This window comes from Festucalex cinctus, chromosome 5 (genome assembly GCF_051991245.1).
Source record: "Festucalex cinctus isolate MCC-2025b chromosome 5, RoL_Fcin_1.0, whole genome shotgun sequence".
In the NCBI taxonomy this organism is placed as follows: Eukaryota; Metazoa; Chordata; class Actinopteri; order Syngnathiformes; family Syngnathidae; genus Festucalex; species Festucalex cinctus.
Genome location: NC_135415.1, coordinates 20,883,981 through 20,908,111, shown reverse-complemented (window position 1 = coordinate 20,908,111; position 24,131 = coordinate 20,883,981). Strand labels below are relative to the sequence as shown.

The following is a 24,131-nucleotide window of genomic DNA, read 5'->3' as shown; positions in this document are numbered from 1 at the left end:
TTTGACTGCGCCGCGCAGGAAGCGAGCTGTTGGTTTGTCATGAGACCCTGCAGCCTCAGGTCATGCCTATTCACCCCGTGTGTGGTCGGCTAAATGAGATGAAAAGCACATTTGTGAGAGGAATTTGCATCTGGAGAAGCAAATAAATAAATAAATAAAGGATCCCCCGTGATGCAGGCCGTGGGAGTCGCGCTCATGTTGAGAAATTATGCGTGTTTCCCCCAAGTAATAGGTTTAGCAAATGTTGTGATACCACATGCTACTAAGTGTAAAGACAAGTTTAGCAAGATGCATTCATTCATCCATCTATTCAATTTCTATATGCCAACCACCAGGCTAATTTTCAACCGATGGATGGATGGATGGATCATGGATGGATGGATGGATGGATGGATGCATGGATGGATGGATAGATGAATGGATGGATAGATAGATAGATAGATAGATAGATAGATAGATAGATAGATAGATAGATAGATAGATAGATAGATAGAATTAGTTAGATAGATATTGGTTATATATAAACGACCATCACATCACAGTTTAAAAAAAAAACAATAGCATTTTTAAAGGAATTAAAATAATCTGTGTTAGTGATTTATTTAAAAAAAAAAAAAAAAAAGGAATAAAAAGCTGAACATATGGTAATTTTCTGTGCGTTTACAATTTTACCACAATATCCAAATAATTTTGAGGGGGACACAAGGGTTAAATTGTCGACAAAAAAAAAAAAAACGGCATGCATTTTGCGAATGCTTGCTTTTATTTTTCTTGCTTTTCTTGCTTTATTTTTTCGGAAGCCGGAAACGCTATTGTGGAATGTTTCCATCTTGACGCGACGGTGTATATTTTTTTCTCCACTGAGCGGAAACGAGGGTCCCTACTTTTTTTCCGCGTCAAGTTCGTGCCTCAAAGTTTTTTTTTTTTTCCTCTTTTAAGTCGGAGACATTGTCGCGTCAAGTCACAATGGAAGCTAAAGAGACCGTTTTATGCACTTCTTCCCGTTGAGGTCGACTCTCGCTCTATTTTTTTTTGTCTTGGTTCTTCCCGCCGACGCCACTTTTGTGACCAACTTTTTGATGCCTTTTCGACACATTTCCGTTATGCGAAGTCCAAACTGTTGTGTTGTCGTCGTGCTGCGGTGGGTGCCCGTCCGAGATAACGGAGAACGTGAGTACTTGATGATTCGTATTTACATTTTAACGCTTCAAAAACTTGCTGTCTTTGCGCCACATGGCACACTGTCCCCAAACGACTCACCCCGAGGGATGCATTCAAGTTCTAAACACCGTAGTTATTTTTCGTTTTCAGCTTGAATAGACGCTGGAGTGTATTTAAAAGGCAACTCGGAAGTTTTCTGCCATTGCCCGGTCAAGTGGTTGCCGTGTCATTAACTTGGCACAAGTATGTGTGTGTATTTTCTAAAGTACTTGAAGAAAGTCCACGTTGTGGCGACGCTGACGTTGAAAAAAAATGACGCAAGTCTGTCTGTGGTCACCATGGCAATAACGCAGCATGGCATCCAGGTAGCCCGCCTTACCTGCATATATGTACAGTACAAACATTCAGATAAGTCTCCTGTGCATCAAATACAGCCATAGCGACTTGGAATGTCATAGAAATTACAAACTAAAAGGAGTCATGTGCCAGAGTTTAATTGCAAACAGTAATGCCTGTGAATCACAGTTCTGAGGTTTGGGGTTTGTAACTCGGCTCTGCCTTTTCTGTGTAGAGTTTGCTTTTTTTTTTCTCTCTCTCTCTCCAAGTACTCCATCTTCCGAGCATGTGAGATGAATTGAATACTTAAATTGTCCATAAGTGTGAATGTGAGTGTGTGGCAAACAGTCCAGGGTGTACTGTACTGTACACTACCTCTTGCACAAAGTCAATTCTTGCAGCTCACCGACCACCTTTATAAGAAGCAGTATAGAAGATAGATAGATAATGTACTAATATGAATTGGCAAAATTTTTATCGGGATTCACTGTACCCATGTAATATACACGACATGCACCCCAAAAACTTGCAAAATGATTTCTTAGGCTCATTGAATGCTTGAGTGATTCTCCAAGAGTGGCACACGGCACACAGGCATGTGAAAGAATCACTGCACAAGTATTTTGCATGCAGTGCAATTCAGTTTTGATTAAATCATTATCATTCAAATATTTGAGCACAGTTTAATGTTCAAACTGTGCATATTTGTTACAGATAATGTTAATTATAATTTTAGGAATAAAACCTCTGTCTCATTTTTGATGAACACTTGGAGGAGTATATTTATTTATTTATTCATTTATTTATTTATTTTAGGTCGTACTTTGTGTAAAAAGTTCACGGAGCACTGAAACTTGTCCCGAGGTGTGTGTGTGATTAATTTGTGAACGTCTGTCTCTATATGTGCTCTTTGACTGACTGGCAACCGATCCAGAGTGTCACCGGCCTCTCGTCCAAAGTCAACTGGGATTGGCTGCGGCTCACCTGTACCCTGGTTAGCATAAGCAGCATAAAAAATGGGTGGATGGGTAAATGATTACACAACAGGTGTTGATCGAAACTTTCATGTTAGTTTCTGTCCTAGTTTTGATAATATTTTGCGCCGTCCCAGATATGCGCCAATGTTTTTCGAGCCACGAGGACATTGTGAAAAGGCCATGTGACGGCAAAGTCTTGCTTTGGAAAATATGTCTTGCCATCTTTTACACAAAACATGACATTGGGACCCGTTTCGGCATAGACCCACCCGAAAATTTAACAGTGCCTTTTACTTTATGTATTTTGTTTTAAACCAGTACAGCATATTTTGTTAAATACAGTTCAGTTGTATTTAACTTTAGAGTACAATATACTTGCAGAACTGTTTTTGTTCAAACATTTACTTAGGTTCAGTTTTTAGTTTTCTTTTTTTTTTCTTTTTTCTTTTTTTTTCTTTTTTAACTTTTTAACATTTTAATTGAATCATTAAGTTATTCATATTCCCATCTTTAAGTGCAGTGGTAATGTTCAAAATGGGCAAAACATTGCAGCTGCTTAATATTTATTGTTAAAACCTCTGCCCAGTGCCCAATCTTATGTTAGTAGGGCAAAGTAATTTTGAGGTGCTTGGTGGTGTTTGATAACCAGTGGTGTCAGAGATAAATGTATTGCTTTTGTTTCTGCATGAAGACATACATGAAGCATGGAGCTTGTGCTTTGGACTATGGTTAATTTTTCAAGAAGAAAGAGGATGTCCGCCGTCGCTCGCGGATCAGCCCACGTGACCACGGCCTCGCATCTCAGTGCTATCGGCAGTCGTCTCTTCCGCTCTTCTCTGAGTTTCCAAGAACTCCGCTGACGAGACCACGAGTGAGGACGGACAAACGCCGGCGCTGCGGGAGAGGGGAGGAGAAAGGCTGAGGATAGAGAGCCGCACAGAGGGAGATAATTGCCTGACTGATCGGAATGGGAATTTAAAAAGGAAGAGCCGAATTAGGGCGGAAATATGGAGGAGAAAGAAACTTTGTGCAGCAGAAAAGTGGTGCAATTGGAAGTTCAGGACGTCAATACGTGTGAAATTTCAGTTCAGTGATCATTTAAAGGACAACTTAAATGTGTTCTATGTTCTTGATGACCACAAAAGGATGGATAATAAATCAAAAATAACTTTGGGAATGTTCTACTTGCTCAGTACAATATGAGTTAGAATAGAAATACTCTTTATTATAATTATCGCAGAAACCGCTTGAAAATGGTGCCTTTTAACAAGTGCAAGCAACTAAACAGCAAACTCTTAAACATAAACTAGCGTCACAGAACACATTGTGTTTGACTTTGGAGGTTCCACTCTCTGTCTGGCCGCTACCGCAGTAGACACACAGACTGTTTAGAGGTGTGTGTTGTGGACTATCTGCAAAATAAAAACCACACAATTCCCAGCTTAGGTTCATGTTAGTTTTGAGGCAAGCACGCAAGTGTCTGTCCTTCAAAGCAGCCATAATTAGAGAGCGTTTGTACTTGGGTGTCTTTACTCCGACATGTCTTCTACTGCAATCTTGTTGTTGGGGGAAAAATGTTGATTACAGGTCTGGTTTAGTTGTAGTTGTGTAGGGATGTTTTGATGATGCTTACGGGTGCTTGTCAGTGCAGTTGATTCTTGGCGCAGGGATGTGGTCAGGGAAATGCACCCTGATTGTTTGCCGTTCAGTTACAGGACGTTTCGCCAGGCTACATGGGTACATCTTGATATTTATTTTTCACATGAATTTACTGCAGGCATATTTTTGTCTGGCAATACTTTAAGTCACAAGTCTCAGTAAGAGCAAATGTCAACTTGTACCTTTTTAGTAAAACAAGTTTGTACATACGGTGGAACTTGAGGGTGGAATAATTCATTTTTCCCCCTGGGGTGGTGTAGCCAGCGCAACAGAGTACAGAGAGAAGGCAAAATTCATACGGAGAGTTGACAACTACAAAAATATCAAAGACCATGATTATTCAACATCTACTTGGCTATCATCACCATGCCGTCATAAGCAAGAAGTCTGAAGTCATTCAACCTGCACCAAGTGTATCCAGTGGCCACTACAGATGGCAGCAGTCACAAACCGCCAAATTGTTGTCTTTCTCACAACTTTTCCTCAAACCTGTTTGGACTTTTCCTCTGCAATTAGAATTCTAAGAATTCAGATGAGACGTCAAACACTCTAATTATTCCCCGACTCCCACACCAGCATTTCACGTCTCCAGTATTGTTAGGAGTCTTCACAGTTTGAAATTAATTGAACAATTCACGTGTGGGTCTGGGAATGAGTCACTCTGGCGCAAGCTCATTGAGAGATGGCTTCATATTCCCCGGGTGGAATATTTGAGGAGTGCTTGAATGGTGTGAATTCATCTTGGCTCGGAAGCGAATGATGGATTGTTGCTTGTAGCTTTCCTGCAAACAAGCATGTGTTTAAAGATTCCAGGGATAAGTTGTGTTCCATGTTCTTGGATATGTAGTCAGGTTTTTTGTTTGTTTGTTTTTTTGCTTTCAAATCTGTGTAGCTGCATTCAAGTGTCTCCATTATCTCGACTGTGTGTACAGTACACTTGAGAATACTATAGTACTTGTGATAAGACCTGAACATAAAGTACTTATTTGCATTGCAGAAATATAACCTGTCAATCTGTTGAAAATTAATCACAAACTATTTTGAACGAAGCAGTTTGATATAAAAACAAGATCTAACAAAATAAAATTTAACACCTGTAATACTACATTGAAAGGCGAAAATTACCCGGTGGACTTCATCCCTCCGTTCCGCGTTGGTGTCATTCATACAAAACAGCGAGAAGGGGTAAATGCCTGCTTTTACGAGCAGTGAAACAGAGGCTTGTATGTTTACTCATGCAGATGCTAATAACGATCGCTTTGTGCTTTGTCCGTGTATCGTCCACAATCGTTCTGTGGTGTCTGTGAGCCCTGATGCTCGCCACTGGCCCTGTTCCCAAGCAGTCACCCCTCCCGCAATCACTTATCACGTGTGCATCCTGCCAAGATGTCTCGACTCAACTCAGTCATTAGATCCCTGTGCTTTATTATTTCCTCAGCATGCCAGGTTCTGTCTTTGAGAGGATAATGATGGACTGCTGACTTTCGGTCGACATCTTTTATTAGTCACGCTGAAAGCGCGAATTGTTTGCTACCTGGAGCGTTTGTGTCCATCCCTTTTGCGGAATTGTGTTGTCTTGCACCACTCCGCCCGTGTGTGTATTCCTCATACGTTCAGACGTCGCTTGGTGCTTTTCACTTTTCCCAGTGAGCCTCCTCGTTCCCAGACCACAGGAAATGGCTCGAGAGCAGCACAGCTTTATTTCTGTGCGTCTTAAGAATAGCAGCATTGTGTCGTGCCGGAGCGCGCATTGTTGTGGGAATGCAGAACTGAACTGGAGAATGCGCTTCAAAGCAAAAAAAATAAAAAATGCTAACTAAACAACGTATAGCTATTAACTTTTGCTGATCTTCCAAGTGATTACTGGTTTTGTAGGGGATGAATTTTTTTGTTGTTGAAAATTTTCATTGTCCTTCCCAAAGCCAAACAAGATACAAATAGTCTCTAAATGCCAACTATAAGGCAAAGAGGGAGTGGCTTAAGGTTGCCGTGCCCGTCAGCATTGGTATTTTAACAGTGTTACATTCGTAAAAATTTCAGAGAAAAAACTTCCACCACGCCGTTTTTCCCCAAGGCTTCTTGTTCGGTTACCGCACATCAGCTGATGCTCCGCTCAGGCTGTGGGAAGTAAGACTAAGGTTATCTCATGTTTCAGTGTCGCTTCCTCCTTTACAAAATGTTCTTCAATTATGCAAGCTGCGTGCGCGTGTGTGCTTGCATGTGTTCTTGTGCGCGACCTCTTGACATAAACGCGGAGGGTAGCCGAGACCTGTCCTGTCCCATCATCCCGCGTCTCCTTTGCTTGGCATCAAGAAGTCGTGCACTTTTGCACAGCGGTCCTCCCGCTGGCCTTTCGCAGCAACTTGTCATGCTTGATTATAAAATTTGAAGTGAAAGTTACTGAAAAAGGTCACATGGTGTCAGTTCTTCTGAATTGGAGTGTTGGCTAACAGGAAGTGGCCTGCTTTTGCCTGTAATGACAAAATCGTAAAGGGTTATTGGTTGGCGATCCAGTTTAGCCCCATCCTCAACTTTCAGAATACCTCCTTGCATCACTTGCATATTTCTTGAACATTTAATGTTTACGTAAAACAATGACAGATTGTTGTTGTTTTTTCTAAAACAAGCAACGGTTAAGAATGTAAGCTCAAATCTAGGGCTGTTCACACGAGAGGCTAACATTTTTTGGGAATCCTCTGGTATTACCAGAGGATGGGAGTCAACTGAGTGGTATGAGAGTGGGAGTCATTCTGAAAAGGCGCAGGACAGGACATGATTTTTTTTTTTTTACTATGGTCCGAGACTGGCACAGGACAAGATTTTATTTATTTATTTATTTTTTTCCCGAGGAAGTGGGATGAGACTTGAGCGAAAATCCACACTCTAGATTAATCATTATGCGTGTATATATATATATATATATATATATATATATATATATATATATATATATATATATATATATATCTCTATCTCTATCTCTATCTCGTCGCCTCCCAGTTCTGAGGACTCCGGTTCGAGTCCAGGCTTCGCCCATTCCTGGGTGGAGTTTGCATGTTCTGCCCGTGCCTGCGTGGGTCTTCTCCTGGTACTCCGGTCTCCTCCCACATTCCAAAGACATGCAAGGCAGGTTAATTGGGCTCTCTGAATTGTCCCTAGGTGTGCGTGTGAGTGTGGATGGTTGTTCGTCTCTGTGTGCCCTGCGATTGGCTGGCAACTAGTCCAGGATGTCCCCCATCTACTGCCCAGAGCCAGCTGAGATAGGCGCCAGCACCCCCCCGCGACCCTTGTGAGGAATAAGCGGTCAAGAAAATGGATGGATGGATGGAGATATATATATATATATATATATATATATATATATATATATATATATATATATATATATAAAATTATTATTTTTTTATTTTATTTTTTTTAATTTTTTTATCTAGGTTTCCGCTTGATAGCGAAGATATATTTTGCTTTGTTAGCACATTAATAGTGTTTATGCTTGTAAGGCTTCTCCAGTAAAGAGTAGATGCGTTACTAATATGTCAGCAAAGTTGTAATTGTTTGAGCTCGTAGCGTTCCCTTACAATACGACATTGCCAACTACAGGCCTGACAACTTGCAGTTTTCAGTCATCTCTTTCTGTGAGGGAGTGTAACGCTGTGTTTACTTGTTCAGAAACATTTTACTGTGTTGCTGTGGAAATGTACCCCAAGTCTTAATTTACGAATCATTCTTAAACAAAGAAACCATTTGGCATGTTGTCCTTGGAAAAGATTTAGAGGGTGTTTTATTGGACGAGCTATTCGTCAACCCTCCATCATAGGAAGATCTCTACCATTGAACAGATGAGTCACAGTATTTCTGTCGTCATTGCTATTTTTCACTCCACTTGGAAATGCACTTTATTGACAGAACAGGAAGTAAAAATGGAAGAAAATATGGAGTGGATCCTTACTGAAATTAAATTACAATAGCTCCCACTCTTCCTGAAAAGTTGATGCCTCTCCAGTGTTAAATGCTTCAATCAACTATAGAACAATCAATCAGTCACCACCAATGATGTCATCATTAGTGTATGCGCTGTACATTGCCTTTACATAGGAGTCTGCTTGCCAGGGCAGGGCTCTTTGTAGCTTCCGGTCGCTATGATTGCATCCCAGTCAGAGTTAAGATCCTCCGCTCAGTCTGACTCAGTAGTCTGACTCGACCACTTGGGCCTACTCCCAAACTTGGAGCCCTTCCTCCGCTACCCCCAACTCTGATTTCCGCACTTCCTGCCCTACCTCTTATTATTTCTCATCCTTCAATGCCCCTTGCCTAAGTTTCACCATTCTGCTTTCTTATTTTATTTCTTCACCCCCCACCCCCCCATTCTTCTAATAACCCCCTCGTGCCCACACACTTGCAATGCTTTGTAAGTGTAACCCACACTGATTCACTCAGTGACTCACACAATGAAAATTCAAAGGTGGTAACGAAATCTGTTTTTCATCCCAGACCCCGTGATGCACATATTGCCATGTTTTTTTTTTTTCTTTTCTTTTTTCCACTCCACATTTTCGGGAAAACTGTGTTTGATGTGTTTGATCAATTCATGCCATGCAGTCCTGTTAGATCACAAGCTGTTACGATAGAGCTGTGTGTTATCAATAGTAATAATAGGAACAGTAAATTGTTTGGGATGGTTAGGGTCACAAGTATATTCTGTATATTAGGTAACTACTTTATCAATCCCAAAGGAAATTGTGGACTGAGACCACCCAAAGCAAAATGTAGGTCTTGTGAGACGGTCAAGAACAAAGACCTGTTTAAGGCTTGTTAGATAATGTTTGTAGAACCGCAACATCAGAATGCAAATACTTTTTTTTTTTTTTTTTTTTTTTTTACAACAACCCCACCCCCATTTTTGCTCGAATCTTAGTCCCACATGTGCGAGTCAGAGCCAGAGTACATTCTGAAGTTGTCTTGAGACTGGTCTCAGGACAACGACTGATCACGAGTACTACAACCCGAGTGTTGTACTTTTTTTTTTTTTTTTTTGTGCATCAAGTGGTTGCATTCGTTACTTAATCTTCACACAGTCTTCACTGTGTGAAGATTAAGTTCATTAACTTGGACCTACATTCATAGAGGACATTCCTCATTCCGTTTTGATAAATTTGAACTTTTCTGTAATTTAATTTTATGAACGGCACTCCAATGCTAGTTAGAGAAAACTGGAAGTTCCCCAGTCAGTAGTTTAGCGTTAACTGAGTTGTGATTAAATTTGATGAATTGTTGCATTGAAATCAAATGGTTTTCTCATAAATGACTTGATAAATGTTTGGGCCACCCGAAAGTAACCGTAATTGTGCAATATGTATCATTGCTCACAATGAGCTGCAGTCATTACATCATTTAGGGACCAGTATGGATGCACAGTATGTGGCAAGGTCTGTAGCATTTTATGGCGTGGCCGAGGTCGATTCACGGTTGTGCTGAAATCAAACCAGGAGTGAGTCATGAGGTTTGTCCTGAGGACAAGATCAATTGGCATGTGTTTGTCATGCATCCTGCTTCTGTCCTGCTCCATTAGAATCTGTTAAGGAAGAGCATATGAAGTATCATTTTGATGTTGGGTTGGTTCACATTTAAAGTCTTGTGGCCTCCATCTGTATTGTGAAGTGTTTGAAACAGAGAGCCTCCTTGTTGAAGACTATGACTAACAGTCTTGATTTGCCGTGATTCTGTGGATTTGTTCCTCAGCAGTTTTTTAAAATGCCCATCACAAGGTCACTGTTTTTTTTTGTTTGTTTGTTTGTACAACACTATTACTCAACTATAAGACTGGCATTGTGCGGAAGGTTTGGGGGGTTTTCAAGTTCGTTTCATAGTAGTTGTTAATATTTATTATATTTTTCTCCAAATGGCACGAGACACTTGTCTTGATTCTTGTTGCAAACTCCTTTCCTGGAAAACAATTTAAGCCGACAGCTGTTTGACACGTGAGTATGTCTTATAAAGGCCTTACTGCCTGTTTTTGATTTGAAGATGAAGTGATTGAGCGGCAGCCTCAGTGGTTCTTCTGTCTTAAATGGGACCTACCCCGTGGCTGATAGGGATGTTTGTATTTAACCCAGAGGGCAGGAAAGAATGGCCTTAATGGATGCAGTATGTCAGGCTAGGAAAAGATGTGCAGGACTGAGAGAGCGACAGATGAGGGCTCATGAATGATTAAGGGTGTACTCACACTTATTCGGGGAGGGTAACCAAACAAACCATACGATCACAGCAATCTCTCTGGAGCTTGTTTTAACTGAACTAGACTGAATGTGGCAGTGCAGTGATCGAATACTGAGCACATCAACCGCAAAGTTCTGAGAGTCAGGGTTTGGGTCCTGGCTTAATGTGTAGCATTTGCGTTATCTCCCCGTGCTTGTGTGGGTCTTCTCCAGGTACTCTGGCTTTGGAAAATGACAGTGGGTAGTTGTTGTCTCCAGTACACATGCCTCTGGGATTGTCGAGAGTCAAAGTGTTTCAAAAATGTTATGTTTCCTCCACAACTGGAGCGCACATAGTTGCATAAACTTGAACACATCTGCAGATGCTCACAACAGGAGGACCGGGCGATGAGGATGACCATGGGAACGGTGGCGTCTGAACCTCCCAGAGGGATACAGCAAAGAGGAAGTGTGTGTGCATGTATACGCATGTTGAGTCACTCATTGCTGAGTCATCGCTGGGCTGGCCTTGCAGATAGAAAGACCCTTCTAGGGGGGCCAGCTGCAGGGGCGCAAAGGGAGAGCGCACTGAGCATGCTCAGTAGAGTACAGGAAGGAAGTTGGTGGTTGTGACAGGACTCCTCAAGGAACTGTCGTGATGCAATATTTCGCGATGCCAAGTTTTTCTTTTGGCCACCTTGGTCACGTTTGATTTTGTGGGGGGAATAAACAAGTCAGCTGTGAGCTTGGTGCATGGCACTTTATGCAGAAGTGGCTGCCCTCGAGTGGCGTCATTGACGCCATGGAGAGAGATTTGTTTGGTAGATAATTTGTCATGTTGGAGCATGTTTTGCTGAACACAAAGAAGCCCCCCCTTCTATTTCTTGTGGCTCTCTGTGATCTGTTGGGCTACTGTTCGCCCCCTCCTACCCCCATCACCTCCACACATGCTCCTACCACATTTGAGCATATTCACAAATATGCATACATCCAGAATTGCTTCCTGTTTGTAGAAAAGACGCTTCACTGCTGCATGGGAGGAAGCTGGTATGTATTGTAGGTCGATGCTAACTCTTAAAGCTGTTTTCGTCGTCCATACTGAGTAGCCACAACTATTGTTAAGACAACACTATGTATTTTCATGTTTTAAAATCCACAAACGCCATACGGCTTCCAGATAGGTAGTTACTTCTAAGATGATGTTTTGCTCTCTTTTTTTTTATTTTTTATTTTTATTTTTATTTTTTGCTTTTGCTGTAGTTGATCCCCCAAGACTTATATAGCCTCCACTCGTGGATATTTATGCATGAATGTACTTGTTCTCTTCTCACTAGTGGATAAATGCAGAGTGTCTGAATAGGTGATAGACAGGATTTGGATTTCGTTTGGGTAGAATGACTACAAGCAGTTTCTTTGTTGAGATAAATGGTTAATACGTAAAAACACGATGCCATGCCTTTCTAATTAAAAGAAGAGCTGCTTGATATCGGCGGTGGCTATTCTTTCTACTCGCAGCCTGACTGGAAATGTGACACTGTGTCACTCCTGACTTAAAGGAAAGTTTGAGGAAAGATCACTCACAGGTTTCGAAGAGAATAATCAGTAGTTAAACATCCAAAAATAAACACGGTGTAGTTGGTGGGGTTACTGGATGCTTTCACATTAGCACGTTTTATGCCTTGGTCAGACTACACTACACGAAAACAGCCTGATTTTAGCCCGGGGCATGTCGTAAACGATTTTGGGTTTTTTGACGTAGTGTCGGCCGTGTAGTGTGACACGTTCAACGATTGGTCGCCTGTTGTCCCGGACGGTTCACGACCATTACTACGAAAGTCTAGCATGTTAGAATTTTTGCTCGTCTTGATGCACAATGTGACATACCTACGTCGTGTCCGTTTGGTTCCGCAGCATTGACCAATAGCGAGAGGGAGCGAGACGTCAATCACACACTGAACAGCACTTTATAGCTCTTTTAATTAATTAATCTATTTATTTATTTATTTGTTTACCCCCTGGATATCTCATGGGATGGGGCCAGACAGATGCAACTCGGGAGCGCCCCGCTGCAGCGCTGCGCACGCCTCCACGCAACCCATCGTCAGGCAACGGCGATGTGAATAAAGGATCAAAAAATATATATATTGTGACTGTTGTTCTAATAATTTAAGAGATTTGGGCATATGAGTAGGGATGGGCACATATTTAGTGAGGATCAATCACATTTTCATATAGTTGGGCCAGGCCTGGCCGCCTTGTCACCTGCTCTCAATTGAAAGTTTTTTGTTTTTTTTTGGAGTTTGCATGTTCTCCCCGTGCCTGCGTGAGTCTTCTCCGGGTACTCCGGTCTCCTCCCACATTCCAAAGACATGCATGGCAGGTTAATTGGGCTCACCAAATTGTCCCTAGGTGTGCGTATGAGTGTGGATGGTTCTTCGTCTCTGTGTGCCCTGCGATTGGCTGGCAACCAGTCCAGGGTGTCCCCTGCCTACTGCCCAGTGCCAGCTGAGATAGGCGCCAGCTCCCCCCGCGACCCTTGTGAGGAATAAGCGGTCAAGAAAATGGATGGATGGATAGTTTCAATAGTTGGTATGGATCACGGGGTAAGTGAAAGACGTTCTGCTAATCCACATTTGTATTGTCCCAAATTCCAGAAGCAATCGTCAGTAAATTGTTTGCCACAAACTAACACACGTTTTGGGAGTTGTTTGGCCACATTTAATACATAAATAAAGTCCAAACACAAGCCTGGCTGTGGCAGAAGAAAAAGGTTTTTGTTGTCCTCTGTACACTCTGGTACAGAGCAGTTCCTATGGGGTTGTTTTGCTGCCATGCTGTCCTGTTGCTGCAGCTGCTGCTTGTTCGTGGGTTGGAAATCTCCGGTGGGGGGGGGCTCGGGGTTGAAAATTGTGCGGTGGGGTTCGCGCTGAGCTAGTGACGTGTAAAACTGAAAAAGGTGGGGTTAGTGACATATGAAACCGATCAGCTGAAACAGCCCATTTGAGAGTGCTGTTTGAGCTACTTTGATACAAACGCCCATAGGAAAGGGAAACATGGGTTGTTTATCTCACAGCTTTGGGGACTTAAGTCAGGCTATGGTAAGGCATGTTTATGAACAAAAACCTAAAAAAGTGAACATTTCATTTGAGGGACCTTTTAATATGTATATTTGTGGAATATGAGTTATGCAGCAAAATCCAGCCATATTTAGCCATCTCAAGGGACGGACATTTTACTACTTGCTGTCGACTGAAGATGACATCACAGTTGCTCAGGGCTCAAGCAACGACCAATCACAGCTCACCTTTTGTCTGAAGCTGAGCTTTGATTGGTTGTTGCCTGAGACCTGAGCAACTGTGATGTTATTTTTACTCGACAGCATGTAGCAAAATGGCCGCCTTCTGATAGTCTTAAAAACTGCTAGATTTTTCTGCTTAAGTCAGATTCCACTAACGCAGTATTAACCACAATGCTGTATTTAGAGTAGTCGGTCTGCAAAGAACATATTGTCAAGAAATCTTTCTGGAGTTGATTTCCCCTTTAAGAATCGATTTTAGAATGACTAGAAATAGGCATACATCTGGTGCACATATAAACTCCCCTGACCAAGTGAGCGCTTCATCCTAAAGCCAACGGGGTGTGTGTGTGCATGCGTGTGTGTATGTCAGAGTAGTTGAGCCTTGAAATTTGTCACGTGTCAACACCCGAGCACACAGATGATGGAACCGGTAGTGTGGTTGATTGAGAAATCTTCCAGCCATACTTCCTTTGTCAGACCTCATTCAGTGTCTCTCTCAATGACTTATTACTGTGTTCATTCATGTCACATACTTGACCTTCTGCAATCGACGCGGGGGAATTTATAACAGATTTAATCGTTGTACTTGCTTCCACTCCATCTCTCCTTCTCGTTTGTGCTCTTCAAGTCGTTCATCTCCTGACTGGCGAGACAATTTCCTAAAGTTCTTTTGCTCATGAGTCTGATGACTCCAAGACTGAGTGGGAGACAGTGTCTCCTTTGCTGGTTGTTGGTCCAGATTGACCTTCATTTTTGTCCAGGGACTTGTGTAATCTAATTTGTATCGTTTGAGATAGACTAGATAAAAACAGAACTTTGGATGTTCCCTCACAAAGTTTCAAGTATTTGAAAGGCATGCTTTGACTGGATTCCTTTTTTAGTGCTTTGGTTATTGAACAACTGTCAGCATTATCTCATTTTGCTCCTAATTACATTTCTGTAACTCTCTGTTTTGTAAGCCCCCAACCATCTCTCCCTCCCCTCCCTCTTGCCCCCCCCCCCCCCCCCCACACACACACACACTTTCGAACACTTTTTATTTTTTTTTTAATCTGTCATTTTCTCTCATTCAGTTCCTTCTGTGTTTGCTTCTCTGCAGTGATTCTCAGCCGGTCTGGTTACTGCAATGAATGGTAACACATTCCATCCAGCCAGCACCACCGCGACCGTAGGAGGCGGCCCAGGCGTGGTAGCGCTCCCGCGAGGCTGGAGGGAGTTCTGCGAGCTGCACGCCATCGCCACAGCGCGGCAACTTGCAGGACACTATCGGAGTTTCGCCAGGGAGCGCCCCCAGCATGACGTCCTCCCACCTGAGACGTTTTCTAAGCAGTTCACCGACCTCTTCCAGCAGCATTTCTGCTGCGAGGTCGACAAGGATGGCATACCGCTCCAACAGAGCGCGTACTCCACCGCTCCAGGCAGCACTTCAGGCACCACTCCAGCGGTTCCTCCGCTTCCATCGCAGACCATGATCGGCCGATTACGAATCACCTCTTTGTCCGGGGTGCAGGATTACCGGGAGGCGGGCCGACAAAGCGGAGGAGCCGCTGTCTTTACTGTGGTGTCGCCAAAAGTGGAGCCGGTCGTAGTGGGCAGGGAGCAGGAGCGGCCTCTTCAATGTGCGGCGGGAACCCCCCGTTCAGGAAACCCGGTGCTGCTCAGGGGCTTGACCCGTACATTCGGCAGCGGGTCCATGTTCCGTAGCCGTTGTAATGAGGAGCTGTCTGGCACAGACAGTCGGCAAATATCTGACTCTTCGGCTTCCGGTCCAGTGCATGCTGATGTCACACACTTCTCCGTCAGTCAGATTCGGCAGTCTGTCAGACGACTTTTTAAGAAACGGCCCCTTCCCAGACCACCTTCTTCACAGGACCTGTCAGCCAACAACCCCACCCATATCTTCACCGGCCCCGCAAGCAGCGTGCCCTTCACGTCTGAGCAAACCTTACCCTCCTCATCTTCACAACCCACCTCTTCTCTTAACTCTGAATCCACACCCGCTGCATTGTCGCCGCTCTCTGGAGTAGCCTCCAACTTCCTGGATCGTTTCCGTTGGTTACGCAGTGGGAGCATGAGACAGAGAAGGTCAGATGCCAGCAGTTGCTGTAAAGAGGGCCAGCTGAGGTACTTGCTGGTGGACGACACCATCTCAGACTCTTTGCCGCGATGGCAGCGCTGCCGCCTGCTGGTCAGGAGGATCAGGGATGCTGAAGGCGGAGGAGGCGAGGGCTACCAGCTGGAGCTTTATGATCCTCCAAAGGTAGAAACACACACATAAACGCATATATATATATATATATACTGTATGTATATATATATATACTGTATATAAAACAGACTGGTTAACGGGTAGGTGCACTGTGGAATTTATACATGCGATGATCCCACCAATATTTGACAGTCAAGTTGCAAAAGAGTGAATGTATCCTGAATCAGGGGTATCTAAGCGCAGATTGTAATATGTTATCCATGTCATTGCACTAAGCTGCAACAGTGTACACTGTTATATAATGTAAAAAAACAAACAAACAAAAAAAAAGCTCATGCATACAAACTGGCAAACACACAACACACAGGGGGGTGCAAAGTCATTTCCTGCATCCAGCTGTTTTCGTCTTGGGTTTCCCCCTCCATTTTAAAATCATCTCATTTTCCCCCTGTTTGTTTTCATAAGTAAAGAGGCAAATAAAATAATCATGATGTCAGTGATTTGTCCCTCATGATAAAACAAGAGCAGAGTTATTTTGGCATTTATGTTGACATTTTTGCCCCCCTGTCATTGATTACCGTCACACGCTTCCTCGGTGTGCGCATGGAGTCTATTGGTAAACACGTAACCGTGCTTCACCACTTTGACACTTTTACTGTATGCTAAAGTACTTCAAAGAATATACACAAATTCATGTCCTCTTGCACTCTAGTGAGTAGATACACCTCCCACGCTGCTTCCTGTTTGTTTGGGGCTCACTTCAGCCACATGCTCAGTGTTCTACATGTGACTCCGTTCGGACTCCAATACGAAACTCACATTCATGTGTGAGGTTTTTGGCTGAATAAACAAGTTTGAGGTTGCACACCTTGAAATAGCGCATCACATTCTCGGCAGCATTCTTTTTTTTTTTTTTTAAACTCATGTTGGTCCAGCTGCGAGCAAGGCAGCTCTTGTTTGCACACCCAGTCCCCCAGGAGCCCCAAACCAGCAATCAAAGTGGCTTATTTGACTGTTGTCCCAGCCACAGCCATCTGTAAGGTCACTAGAAACAGAGCTGCGTCTCGCCTCTGGATGGCTGCGAGTGTGTACTCTGGCCCACATGCTTACGCTAGGTCAATGCGAAAGATTTTGCATGTGTGTGCTTGGTAGTGTTTTATATTTAGAAGCCCTCAACCTCTCTGCCAGCTGCGAGCCCGACCACATGCTTGAAGTAATTGACTTAATGATAGAGCCGGAGCCGCGCATGTGCCCGCGCATACGTGTACGTTTGTGCACCGCGGCGAAGGCCCTGGCAGGATCTCGCCCGCTTGACTGCAACGCCAAATGCGTCAGGGTTCTCTCACTTTGTGTTTGTGCACACGCGTGTGGAATCTTGGCAAGGCAGAGCATTAAGGGCCCCGAGAATGGCCTTAAAAGGAAGGAGAGCTGTTCACTATCATGCACACATTTTAAGGCTTATGTGACGGAAATTTGTTTAAAGTTTACAAACTTAGTTGAATTTTTTTTTTAACCTTTAATACATCTGAAGACTTTCTACGTGTCTGTGTATGAGCACAAATATGGCAATAATAACGACATCCGGTGTTGGTAGCTTGTATTTATAGCTTTGTTATGTGTCTTTTGTGTGAAACGGTATTATCAGCAAACTCATTAGCTAAAAGAGGAAGCTGCTTGGGAACTGATAATGAAATTCCAGCCATGACGCAGCTGCAGCATGTCCAGAGAATTAATCTGAAAATGCGATAATCACACCAGATGATCTGTCCGATTTAAACAGCCTGCGATGACAATGGGGTTCAAATGTGAAGGCAACAGTAAATAAAAAGCAAATGCGATCTTTCCAAGTCCATCAAGGGTGTTTTTGTCAATGTAGGCAAAACCGAAGGCTGTTTCACTTCTGCATTGTCTAGATTGAAGGCCACATATTGGAACATTGCATTGTGTAATGAAAGTCTGTTGCCTCAACATTATTTACATCTATTTCCTGACCGTAGGGGAGAAAAAAATGGAAAACTTTATTAATACCAGAGTCAAAATGACGTTATCATGAAAATTGTAATCTCGGTTTCGGCCCCTGTATGCTGTTTTCATGTCCCCATGCCATGTTGCATGTTTTTTATCCAGGTTTATGTACAGCACTTTGTATACTGCAATGTCTGTTCTTAAAGCGCTTTATAAATAAAGTTGAGTTGAGTTCATTTCAGTCCACCAAGGCTTAACTTTGTCACAGATTCTGTTTATAACCTTTGTGGACAGAATTTCCAGGCACGGTTTGGTGGTCGATGCTTTTTGCCGACGTGGTTGTATTGACTTTATCAAGCTACAATCGTCAACCCTCACTCGATCGTTCGGATGAGGCCCATCTTACTCGGTCGTCAAATGATTGAGTGCCTTCTCCAGGTTGGTGATGAGATCTTGCCCCAAGTGGAGGAGTTCTCGCATCATGAGTGAGGGGAGAATGGAGTGACGGATCGACAGGTGGATTGGTGCAGTGTCTGCCGTGATGCGGAATCTGTATCAGTCTGTCATGAGCTGAAGTGCTTGATTCACCGGTCGATCTACATTCCTACTATCACCTTATGACCATGAAGATGATCATGGATACAAGATGCAGAAATGGAGTTTCCTTGGCAGGGTGTCTGGGCTCAATCAGTGGTACTTTAACTTAAATAGGGTGAGAAACTTGCTCATCCAGGAGGAGGAGTAGAGCCTCTCCTCCTCGGCATTGAGAGGTGCCAGATGAGGTGGACCGGGCATTTTGTTAGATGCCTCCTGGACGCCTCCCTGGTGAGTGACTAACCAGTCACTTAAGTAGGCTTGAGGTTTGTTTTTCTTCTGCATATATGATGACAAAAGAGTCAGGCCAAAGATGCTTCCCTGCAGAAGTGAATCTTGTCATTTCAGCTGAAAGGACGGAAGTCAGAACGGAGACATCACTGACAGCAACATATTGTCTTGGGCCTTAGCTTCAGTATCTTAAGAGGACAAACTGACCCCCGCAACCTGTAAACAATTTACATTCCGTTCCTCTCCGTTTTGGGTTAAGTGGCCCGTGCATCTGGGAGCGAATGTGCGACATGAACTCGCTGCAGTTTCTTTGGCGTGTTTAGCCTTGAGATTGTCGTCTGTCAGCTTTTTGACTCGCTCCCGCAGTGCGAATGCTCGTTCCTTTCATCTGATACGTGTGCACACACAAAAAAAGGGCTGTCAACGAGCTCCGAATGTTGCCAGGAAAGTTGTGGTGTCGTTCCCTTCCAAAAGTCATTTTAGTTCCCACAAACGGCTGAGTGTCTCACAGCGGATGTGTTTCCTCAGACCTCCTGTAGGCTTTGTCCTAATCACATCTCAGCTGTGTGTAGTATGTGTGTGTTTGTTTCAGCTTTTCTCGCCCTAATCTTTCCCACATGGTTTCTCTTCATGCTTTTTTTTTCTTAACTTGTCCTTCGCTATCTGTACGCGTTTGTCCTTAGCGTTTATTTCGTGTCCCACTCTACATTGGCAGCGCATAGAGTCAATATTTTGATACAACAGCTCTTCAACATACACATTGAGAGTATGCATGTTCAGAGCCCAAACTTGAATTTGATCAAACGTCTTTAGTCTGGAGAGATCTGAAAAATAGCTGTGCTTTGATACTTCACATCCATCCTGATGGAGCTTGAAAGGAGCTGCAAAAAAAGGAATAGGCAAAACTGCCCAAAGATGCCAAGCTTGTGGAATCATATTCAAAAAGGCTTAAGGCATTAATTACTGTCAAAGGTGCACCCACATATTTATGTGCATATGATGTATCTTTTTTTTTTTAATAAATTTGAAAAAATGTAAAAAAAATAAATAAATAATGCGTAAATAAAATAATTCACATTGTGTGTAGAATTTAAAATTTTCTGAAATGTTTGAGGATGCTTTAACATAACAAATGTGGGAAAAGTGAAATGTTGTGAATACGTTACGGATGACTGACCAAGAAACTTAACCATCGACTGTTGAAAAGCCCTTAAGCGCACACCATTCATTTTGCACGTGCGTTTCGGTCTGACAAAATAAATTCAAGAAAACATCTAAAGGAAGTGAAGTGGTTAGTCATGTGGTCAAGATGTTTGTCAGATCTCGGTTTCTTTCTAGTGTCTCTTCTGCAAGACATGGCTGGCGAACATAAACCGAATGCCTGTTTCATCTGTGAACATTTTATCAAAAACATTTTGTATTGATATTGAATATGCATCTCTCACAATTGAAATTCAGATACCGCCAAGCCCTACTACTGCTGCAAATAACTCTAAAAATGTTGGATCCTCCAAGCCCATCTGGTCAACAAGGGAGCATTTCAGTTGGGAACAGAGATGGAAATCGCATAGTCGGCAAAATTCAGACTTCGCCGCAAGTGTTAAAAAAACAAAACAAAAAAAACTTCCCCAAATCATGTAGAACCTGTTAATTCACCTTCATAGATACAAAATTAATTTAAGTGGAGCATGAAGGAGAACACGGGCACCATGTACTCTGGAAGATGTATTTATTATATTCATATACAAGTGAAAAAGTTGCATTAAAGAGAGAGTTAGGATTTTTTGACATGAATCTCTATTTCATCCTCACCTTCAGTGTGTGCGATCATCACTGACTTACCCCTCACAGTGTTCTGTGACACGAGTTCTGGTCCGGTGTTGGACAAGAGAAAAATAGTCCAGCAAGTTGGCTGGGGTCACGGAAATAAAGCGTTTTTCTTCTAAAAACAATTAGTGTTCAAAAGAGTGATACATTTGCACACTTAACTCCTTTCTGAAAAAAGTCAGACGCCATTACCGCCTGGTCCTATTTTTCTGTTCGTTCGTATCACTGCGCGGCGCCCCGCATACAGCTGATAGACGCACACTAATCTACAAGTTGTTTGTCTTTTCGAAGGCGGAAGGCGCGCGGATCAGCTGTCTGCAGCGCGTCTATCAGCTGTCTACAGGGCGACGCTTTATTTCCGTGACCCCATAGCCAACTTGCTGGACTATTTTTCTCTCGTCCAACACCGGACCAGAACTCGTGTCACAGAACGCTGTCGGGGGTAAGTCAGTGATGATCGCACACACGGGAGGTGAGGATGAAATAGAGATTCATGTCAAAAAAGCCGAACTATCTCTTTAACGACGATGATATAATGAGTAATAATAATTGTGTATAGTACCACTTTTTAATATCCATCCATCTATTTTCTTGACCGCTTATTCCTCACAAGGGTCGCGGGTGGTGCTGGAGCCTATTTCAGCTGGCTTTGGACAGTAGGCGGGGTACACCCTGGACTGGTTGCCAGCCAATTGCAGACTTTTTAATATAAAGTTAATAAAGGAGAAATACGCAGATCGAAACACACATGGTACAAATTAGTTCAACCAAAATTTTCTCATGACTCAAGATTTCTCTTTTTCATTTTCACTTCCTGCACTATCCTTTCTAGAGCTCTCAAAGTTAATCAATTAATCAGCAAGTAATCGATTATCAAATTAATCAACAACCATTTTAATAATAGAGTCAACGTTTGGAGCATTTTTTAAATTTAAAATTGTCTAAATCTCTTATTTCTATGGCGGACCAAAACTGCCAAAATTCAAAATGAATAAATGACTAAATAAATAAATAAATAAATAAATGGCTAAAAGTGAAAATAAAAATGAATATAAAAAAATATAATTCGAAAATTATATCCAAAAAATAAATATATAAATGGAAATAAATCAATTTTTATTTTTACTTTTAGTCATTTATTTTAGTCATTAATTTATTTATTTAGTCAGTCATTTATTTATTTAGTCATTTATTTATCTATTTATTTATTTAATTATTTATTTAGCCATTTATTTATTTTTAATTTTGGCAGTTTTCGGCCGTACTGCCAAGTCGAAATGTTTTTCAAATGAGGGGGCGGTCCTAAGCGTGTCTTGGGTTGGGCTCAGCCGTCATTGGTCGAGTGAGCAGCTCCACGAACAAGGAAGTCTTGCCAGCTTGCAATGGAGAGCTCCAGCAATGGGCGACTGTCGTGTCCACTGTCACCTCAACTTGCGACTTGAGTTGCTAGACAACAAGTGAGAGCAGACAACAATTAGCAGTCAATTACCGATTGTGCGCCTCTCACTTGTAAGCGCATGTTTAAAAATCCTCATTGCCAGTGAAGCATGATCTGCCTCTCGCAGAAAACTGCCTTTTAAACATTTTGGCAGACTTTGACCCTGGCTAGTCACGTTTGGCGCTGACACTGGTGTGGAAAATGTTATCACGGCTTGATCTGGCTCCCAGTTGCAGGCGTACTTCGAACTCGACTGAAAGCGGGAAGTGAAGTCAGGAGGAGCAGAAGTGCATTTGAGTGTTTGCTCAAACATGCCGAAGAGGAAAGAGAGGGTGGCGGGTTGGCCTGTCCCTGCATCAGAAAACACTTCCAGCAGTTTCATGCCTTTTTGTTTGTTTTAATGGGAACATTCATCAGAATTTTGATAGGGTTTCTTTCTGCACTTGATCACATTTCCTTGATTTACATATGGACATAACAATCAGTGCTTAATTAACAGACTATGCTAGTTTGTACTAATGGTCCCGCATGAAATGCTGCTCTCTTGATTGAACTTTATCATAGCACGCTGTTGTCACACGAGCACACGCCCTTAACAGACATACTAAATCATATAATGTGACGCTGTGAACACACGCAAACAGCTTCAGTTCTTCTATGCGGTGACTTGTGAAGCCTGGAAGATGAGAAAAGTTCCTCTCGATTTTCTGGAATGATGATGACAAAGTTCCATGCTGGCATACGTGCTCAATTAAATGAAAAGTTTATGGCGGCAAACGTCAGTGCCACAAATCTTTCCTGGCTAAACTTGTCGTGTATGAAAAGACAAAAATCACAAGGTTTTTGGAGTTTCTGCAAACTATTTGTTGACGTGTGCATAAAGTGTGCTGACATTGTGATTGCGCTGCTCACAATTCATTTGATCTTCTTCTTTTCATATGCATTCTGCAATTTTGCATCACTCTGGATTTTGGATTGGTTTGTCTTGGACGGACCTCAAATCCTCTACAAAAATGTTCCACAAATGATGCCACCAAATTGAATATACAGGATGGAGTTGCGGGAAGATGGAAGTCAAACACACTGACACGTTGACCTCCAAGTTGCAATTTATGAGTACATGTGATAATCATCGTCTGAATATGTTGAACGAGACTCTCAATATTAACATCGGAACCGTTATTTTATTATGTATATGAATGGGGTAAAGCTTCTAGCTTCTTCATTTAAATGGAATTCTGACAATGAATTGTTTAAGGTATCTTTATTTACACAATTTTTACAATGAACTCGATGGTTGTTTTTGAGCTAAAGGTCTTAACTAGTACCGGTAAGTGTCTGTCGGTATCTCTATTCTAATATCGCAGCTACTTCACCAAAGTGGAGTCAAGTTGGCTTGTGTGAATCTTTAGTGTGCTTTTTGAACTTCTGCATATTTCGCCAGCTCGTCACTATTTCTCAGAAACCAACTTGACACGTTTATTCATCCACCTCCACCGATTTCCTAGAACTCTCTCCTCGATCAGTTTTGCGAGCCCAGCACGAGCACTTTTTTTGTGTGTGTATATATGTGTGTGTGTGTGTCTGTGTGTGTGTTCGTGCGTGTGCATGTGTGTGTGTGCGCGCTTTTTAAGAGTAAGTAAATGTGCATTCTGTGGCCACATCCTCCTCCCTGCCACAGATGGCTGATAGTGAATATGATGAGATCGAAAGCTGTCTTGAGACTCTCGACTTCCTTCGTGGAGGGATTTTTTTGAATTTTACTCTCAGGACTCTTGGTTAGGTAAAATTGAATAGGATCCAATACAAAAGTCGTATCAAACTTTGTTTTTAACGTCGATAACCACGTTCAGTTGTGATTGTACGACGTGTACTAGGGCCACGTATAAATATATCTTCTTTTTTTTAGAGGGCGGGGACAATATTCAAAGAAAAAACTAGCAAATTTGCCACTTTATAAAGTCTTAGAGTTTAGAGTAAAGAAGAAGTAGAAGTAAAGACTTTAGAAAGTGGCAAATTTGCAAGAAGAAATACACGTAGCGTAGCTGTAGTCACATCATTTGAGGATTCGTTGATGGTTAATGGGACTGTTTATAAAATGAAAAGGGCCAGGCAGGATGGAGACGGATTCATTCTTAATTTAAACCTTACTGGTCATACACAGCTAAAGCGACAACACTTCCTGATCCCCTATCAGCTGACTAACACGAGCCAATCAGAAGCTAGCATTCTTTAGGTAAAT

At 42.4% G+C, this 24,131-nt stretch overlaps 1 protein-coding gene across 1 annotated transcript in view; it reads left to right on the top strand.

Moving 5' to 3' along the window:
* The first annotated feature begins 889 nt into the window (after positions 1-889).
* The window catches only part of sh2b3 (SH2B adaptor protein 3), a 39,677-nt gene continuing 16,435 nt past the window's right edge, over positions 890-24,131 (top strand). The window contains exons 1-2 of the mRNA XM_077522853.1: positions 890-1,170; positions 14,725-15,885. Of these exons, the coding sequence (XP_077378979.1) occupies positions 14,752-15,885 (1,134 nt within the window). The 5' untranslated portion in view covers positions 890-1,170; positions 14,725-14,751. The remainder of the gene's footprint in view (positions 1,171-14,724; positions 15,886-24,131) is intronic.